The sequence below is a fragment of the Manihot esculenta genome, chromosome 15 (assembly GCF_001659605.2).
Source record: "Manihot esculenta cultivar AM560-2 chromosome 15, M.esculenta_v8, whole genome shotgun sequence".
NCBI classification, from domain to species: Eukaryota; Viridiplantae; Streptophyta; class Magnoliopsida; order Malpighiales; family Euphorbiaceae; genus Manihot; species Manihot esculenta.
This window is the reverse complement of record NC_035175.2, coordinates 3,375,694-3,382,266: the sequence shown is the minus strand read 5'-3', so window position 1 is coordinate 3,382,266 and position 6,573 is coordinate 3,375,694. Positions and strand designations below refer to the sequence as shown.

Here is a 6,573-nt window from a genome sequence, read left to right as displayed (position 1 = left end):
AATTTTTATAGTGATAGATTAATAGAGAAAATTATTAAAATTTGGAGTAATTAAATAAGGATAATGATATTTTAACTAAATTAATGAATATTTTATTGTAAATTTAGGGCCATTAATAAAGGAAGATTGGGTGTGTGGAAAATGAAAATGACAAGCCTATGATCCAACTTCATCGGCGTCTAATACTAGGGCTTGCTAAAATTTGGAAACATGGAGGGCTGTAGCCAGTTGGGTCAGGCCCTCTGGGTTGCAACTTGGGCTACTCCTTTTTGGCGACTCATCTATCTGCTTGAACTCGTTCCATGTGTGCAAGCATTTGGCATGCATAATAATTAAAGGTAGAGGAATGATGGAGTCAACTGAATTTTAGGTGAGATTATATAATTTTCCAGAACCAGTCATAAGAAGTTAAATAAAATATATGCTTGATTCACAAGATTAAACAAACATCTACCCTCAAGACACCAACACATCTACCAAAGTCCTAGAATAATATAATTTGTGGTTTTAAGTTCTAACAATATATGTAGTGAATTTAAAAGTGCAGAAAAAGAAAACTAGAAGATAAAGGCTGTTCTATTCTATGACTGCTTAATTGTGGAAGTCCTCGCTTTCAGATTCAGAAAGATTGCCCTGCAGTTGATGCAAAGAACCAAGAGTGCATTAGTATCATAGAAGTTGTTCAGTTAACTAGTGACTACTGAAATTTGCCAATCCCTAAAAACACCACGTGGTCTTAACACAAGCAGATTTGCAGAAGTTTGTAATATACTTTGCAAGAAAATGTGCATTCAATGTGATTTTTCCTCATTTTATTTGAAGCTTGAAAAGCCATATCAGCTCCAGTCCGCATTTCCATGAGAATAAACATCATCCACATTCAAAAGCTAAAGAAAAAGCTCCATTACAATCATCAAACAATTAAGAGGCAAAATTGACGGTTTCTTAGACGACAAAATTCATAAAAGACGTGGGGCATTACAGATTCATGGCAATTGCTAATGACTACAGACATAGAGTTTGAAAATTACATTTTCAGTGGTAAACATATAAACTTAATTATCATATTTATCCATCCATGCATAAGAAGGAACAAGACTAAGATGTAGTTATTCAAGGAATTAAGATAATTTAGTGAAACAAATAATCAAGCTTAAGGATTTAGAGCGCACCAACATGAAGCAACAAAGCTTTGAAATAGAACACGGAACTGCAATGGCATATACTGGTGATTCACCCAACCGACTATAGGCCAGAACTGAAGTCATAAGCATCATTGTTTTAGTTACAAATTTGGACAACAACTTAATGTTGCCTTTTGTCTTTCAAACAAGAGGATATACAGAACTAAATAATAACAATAAATGGTTCATATTTCTGTACCTTCCAGGCTGTCAATTGAACAGAAGGAAAGTCATTACGGACCTTACTCTTCACTAAACCCCATGGTCTTCCTGCAGTAACAAGCAAAAGTTTTTGATATAGCAGATTCTATATAGAAAATATTCCCTTTTTCCTGCATTTAACATTATCTGTCTTTTCCTCAACATTTGATTGCATAGTCATTTTTCAGCAAATATTAAAATCAACAAAGCATTTTGATAATTCTAGCTAACAAAAAGATGTAATGAAAACATAGCACATAACTTAAAGATCCTCCATTCTGTTCAATGTTGTGACAAAAAGGGAGTATATCTTCCTGAAAGAAACAAAATCAATAATTTGCCAATTGTCCAGATCAGGCTGACACAAAGCAATTGAGTGATACAAACATGCCTTAAGATGGTGTAGTAACTATTTGGGTCCTTATCTCACACGAAAGTACTACTCACTCAAACATCTGAACGTGTATTAGAATGAGCCTCCACTCATGCATTTCACTATTTTGACCAATGTGAATACATAATTAACACAACTGCATAATGTTTATCTCAGGTTTAGAATCAGATAAAGGTGGCAATCAGGAGGCAATGGCAATCAGGAAAAGGAAAAAAAAAAAGAAAAGAAAAGAACTAGAGATGAGTGAGCTTAAGTTAGAAGCATATCAAATCTTCCGGTTATGAAACTTGTGATTCGCATGATTGGCATTACTACATCTTGTTGACATTGCTAATCTTATTTAGCAGTACAAACAAGAGAGATTTTAATTTGGCAAGTTTAGTTTCTTTATTACATAAAACTGCCGAAAATTAAATGATGCTATTGATTCTGCAAACCATGCCAGTCTTTAAATGGACGATTATTTGATAACTAAAAGCTGGAAATAATTGTGTAATCCACATCAACAACCAGAATAAGATAGGCAACAAAATAAGAACTATCACACTGTACACTAAATGGCTACAATGTATCAAACACACAACGTCAAGAGATTGCTTAACATATGTACCTACCTTCAAGTACCAAGCCATAGTACAGCATAAAAAGCATATTGTTCCAAGGAGAAGAAGTGAATTGTTCCAACAACACCTAGTAAGTAGCCAGAAAACTTTCAATCTTTAATCTCTAATCTCATCAGCCACACAAAAGAAAACGAAATTATAACCTAGGCAACAAAACAATCAAATCTATACATAATAAGGGCTACCTTCTTCGCTACAGTTTTGTTGTCTTTCTTTCCCTTGAAAATAATATCCATCAGTTTGTGAAAGAAGTGCCCAAATGGTCCTCCATATGCAAAGCCATAAAGCTGAAGCAAAAGGAAGTGCCAATATGTTTAACTATAAAAAAAAATCATAACTTCATTCTTTTCAATGTACATATATCAATTCAGTTTCTGTTCGGTTATTAAGAAATTAACCATTGGTGTCAAGACTTTCCACTATTTATGCTCAGTCATAAAGTTGAAGATGATTGTACGATTCCATTAGCATTAACAATAAGCCACAAATTTTCCACTCTCTTTTTTGGAACCAGATCCAATCCGAGTTATTGAATTGAAAAATAATAGAAGAGAAGTCAACGTACCATGATAAGCAGCAATCTTCTCAACTGAAGCCTTTTGATCCCAGAAATCTTTTGCGCAATTGCATCGCTGAATCCAGCTAACACCCCAGAAGTTATTGCCTGATGCACCCAAAAAATTATAATCAAACAAAAAACTAAATTCAATAGGAACCAGCACAAAACAAGAAGAAAGGCAGGAATTTGAAAGCAGGGAAGAATCAACAAGAGATATGAACTGCGAAAAGACCTTGGTTCTAAGAGGGTGGGCTTGAAGTTGAATAAGATATTTTCTCCATGCTTCTTTAGCTATGTCAGACATGATGTGATTAATCCTCTCTCTCTCTCTCTTTCCCCTGTCAATAGGAATCGGATCTTGGGGAGGTTTAGAGAGAGCAACGCAGAGTGAGAGAGTTGACGGAGTAGTTTGAGTCTACAGAGGGGCGAAAAAATAATGACACGTTGGGGTTAGGTGATAGGCAGATCAAATGCCTTTGCACGGCACTGCCAATGCCATGCTAGGTAGTAGGTACCATCTTCCTTTCTTCTTTCTTTTTTATTTTATGCCACAAAAGGGAATTTCCTTTTTTATTTTCTCAACCTGTTTGGTATCAATATTTATAAAAAAAAAAAATCAAATAATTTTTTATAAAATTATCTATAATTTTATTTCTATTCAAAATAAAATTTTAATAAGTTAAACAAAATTAAACTAATATGAATTCTCATAGAATTTTTTATCCAAAACAGGGGGTTAAAGAATTGGGTTTTATAATATAGATAGGACTGGGCATCATTAAAAAAAAAAAAAACGTCCCAAGCCACCCACCAAGCAGGATTAGAGGCATAGATGATCCGACAGCACCACAGCCCAACGGAAGAGCCCAATCAAAGCTTCGACTGCAACAATGGCAAGTGTCGGCTAACCAAACGTGTCCAGTTTCAACGACCGTGGAGATAGTTGCCCCATGGCCTAAATGGAATTGCAACCCCCGCAGCAAGATATCACCCACCAAACTCACATATCCTTAGCCAGTGGCCTTAAAAACGATCTAAAAGAGCAGCCCGAGGGGAAGAAACCTCCAACAACTTGTAAGATAGAAGATCATCGACCAAGAGTCCGAAGCTCCACCAAAACCAGCTGACTTGCATGAAAAACCCCAAAGCAACAGGACCAAAATCACCATCAACAGAGGAACTAAAATTCACCAGACTCAAGATATTAATTAAGATTGCACTACTCAATTATATTATATTTTTCTTGCTGGTTGGCATAAATAACATTTTTCTTATAAAAAAAATAAATAAATACATTTAGTCTTATATGTAAACTTGATGACTGTATATACAATGATAAAAAAAAATTGATATTATATAATCCATATTTAATAAAAATGTATTTATAATTATTTTATTTTATTTATGTTTATATTTTTTTAATTTATAATCTAATAATAACAATTACGTAATTAAAAATAAAATACCACAAAAATGTGCTCCGTTAATTAATAATTAGGAGGAGGGTGGTGGTGTGGGCTTCAATTGGGCTAAACAATGGCCCAGTTTGTGATTATGTGAGGACTGAGAGAGACATTTTCAAATTCCATCGTAACAACACTATTTTGACATTTCAAAACACTGACTGTGTCAGTCAACAGACATTTTTGGAAATAATAATTCAGAGCATACATTTCTACGTAGAATAATAATTGGCTAAATGTATAATTTTATTTTTATATTTATTAACAAATACAATTTAATTAACTTTTAAACTTTTGTTTAAATATCAACTTGCTCCCAAAAAATTTGTGAACTAAATTTATGATTTATTCTAAAAATTACACTCACCTTTTTTAGTTAAATTGAGTTTAAATTAATATTTTCAGTGAATTTACATAAAAACAAATTAATTATTAAAGTAATAATAATTTAAGCCAGTGGATTGCACAATAAACACGTGTTCAACTTTTGTTTGAAAGCTCGTTTAGTACTGAGATGGGCTTTTGCACAGAAACTACTGAATTTAAAAGCCCATTTTTTTGGCGAGTTGTACGAGAGCTCTCAAATCCCAATTGTTCGACTCTCTTAATCTATGCATTGTATTTAGAGTCAATTAAAATTTTCTAATTTATATGATAAATCATTTGTATTTTAATTTAAGTATTGTAAAAAATAAAAAAATAAGTTAATTTTTCTCTCTGTTATTTTTTTATTTCAGACATTATAAATTATTAAATTGTTGTATAATTTACTTTAAAATAATTTTTAAGTAGTTTAAATATTTGGGTAAAAATGTTTAAAAAATAATTTAATTTTTTAAAATAATAAAACACAATGTATGACTGGGTAATTTGAAAATAGGTATATAATTTATCTTTTTAATTACTAAATATTTAATTATAATACTAAATATTAGGTTGAAAAATATTATCAAATAGGTCCTTAACCCATGCTTGTTGTTTTCTACTTTTTTTAATTTTTATTCTAAAAGCAAGCCAAGCACCCTTTCCTTTATTGAAAGGATTTCTGACACGGACCAAATAGTCTTAGATTTTATGGCAGACTTGGACCGGAGCTAACTTTTGCATTTTAATTATTATTTTTAGATATTTTGGATATTTTCATATTTTTACATATTAGGATTTTATTTTTATTGTAAATAGCCTCCCTTAACTATTAGGATTTTAGACTCCTATTAGGATTAGGATTATTTTTGCATATTAAGATTTTATTTCTATTGTAAATAGTCTCCCTTGGCTATTAGGATTTTAGACTCCTATTAGAATTAGAATTATTTTTGCAATTAGGATTTTATTTCTATTGTAAATAGCCTCCCTTGGCTATTAGGATTTTAGACTCCTATTAGGATTAGGATTATTTTTGCATATTAGGATTTTATTTCTATTGTAAATAGCCTCTCTTGGCTATTAGGATTTTAGACTCCTATTAGGATTAAGATTATTTTTGCATATTAGGATTTTATTTCTATTATAAATAGCTTCCCTTGGCTATTAGGAACTCACTTTCCAATTTTTAAGAAATTTCAATAAGACTTTTCGTCTTTTAGCCTATTTTTTCTCTTATTTCGTCTTAACCAAACGATATTGGTTACAACTCCTGACGGAGTCTAAATAGTCCTGTATCAGATTGGTATCAGAGCGAAGTTCGACCATGGCAGATAACCAAGAGGCGCGACTTGCTGCGATTGAGGCATCCTTGGCAGAATTGAGGGAGATGATCGGATAGCTGACCCTGCAGCAGGGAATCCACCAACCCGCCGCCGCCGCACATCCCCATGTGGCCGCCAATCCTGTGGCAGCCAATCCTGAAGTCACCTATGTGGTGAAGAAAATCTTATGTTCAACGAAACAAGAGGATGAAACACAAAGGAGGAAGATTTTTCAGGCAAAGTGTCGAATAGGAGAGGCAATTTGAAGGCTAATTATAAATAGCTGCAGTTGTGAGAATCTGATAGCTAAGCAATTGGTGGAGAAATTGCAGTTGCCTACATAGCCGCATCCTTGGCCATACAAAGTCGGATGGATTAAGGAAGGTCCGACAATTGAGGTCAACAGAATCTGCAGCGTGCCTATCTCGATCAGTAAATCTTATACTGAACTTGTTAATTGT

General features: G+C 33.0%; 1 protein-coding gene across 1 annotated transcript; it reads right to left on the bottom strand.

Annotated features, from left to right (window-relative positions):
- Window positions 1–401: 401 nt before the first annotated feature.
- On the bottom strand, window positions 402–3,493 carry LOC110600961 (peroxisomal membrane protein PMP22). Its single transcript, XM_021737915.2, has 7 exons — window positions 3,194–3,493; window positions 2,968–3,066; window positions 2,588–2,689; window positions 2,394–2,469; window positions 1,384–1,454; window positions 1,173–1,258; window positions 402–633 (listed from the first exon to the last, which is right to left on the bottom strand). The coding sequence occupies exons 1-7, from the start codon at window positions 3,263–3,265 to the stop codon at window positions 582–584; spliced, it is 558 nt and encodes a 185-aa protein (XP_021593607.1). The 5' UTR covers window positions 3,266–3,493; the 3' UTR covers window positions 402–581.
- Between the last annotated feature and the right edge of the window lie 3,080 nt (window positions 3,494–6,573).

Coding starts and splice junctions, on each gene's coding strand:
- LOC110600961 (XM_021737915.2), bottom strand. CDS start 3,265: ATGTCTGACATAGCTAAAGAAGCATGGAGAAAATATCTTATTCAACTT. Junction 1,455..2,393: donor CTATGGCTTGGTACTTGAAG/GTAGGTACATAT, acceptor TTGTTACTGCAG/GAAGACCATGGGGTTTAGTG. Junction 1,259..1,383: donor TTCAATTGACAGCCTGGAAG/GTACAGAAATAT, acceptor TTATGACTTCAG/TTCTGGCCTATAGTCGGTTG.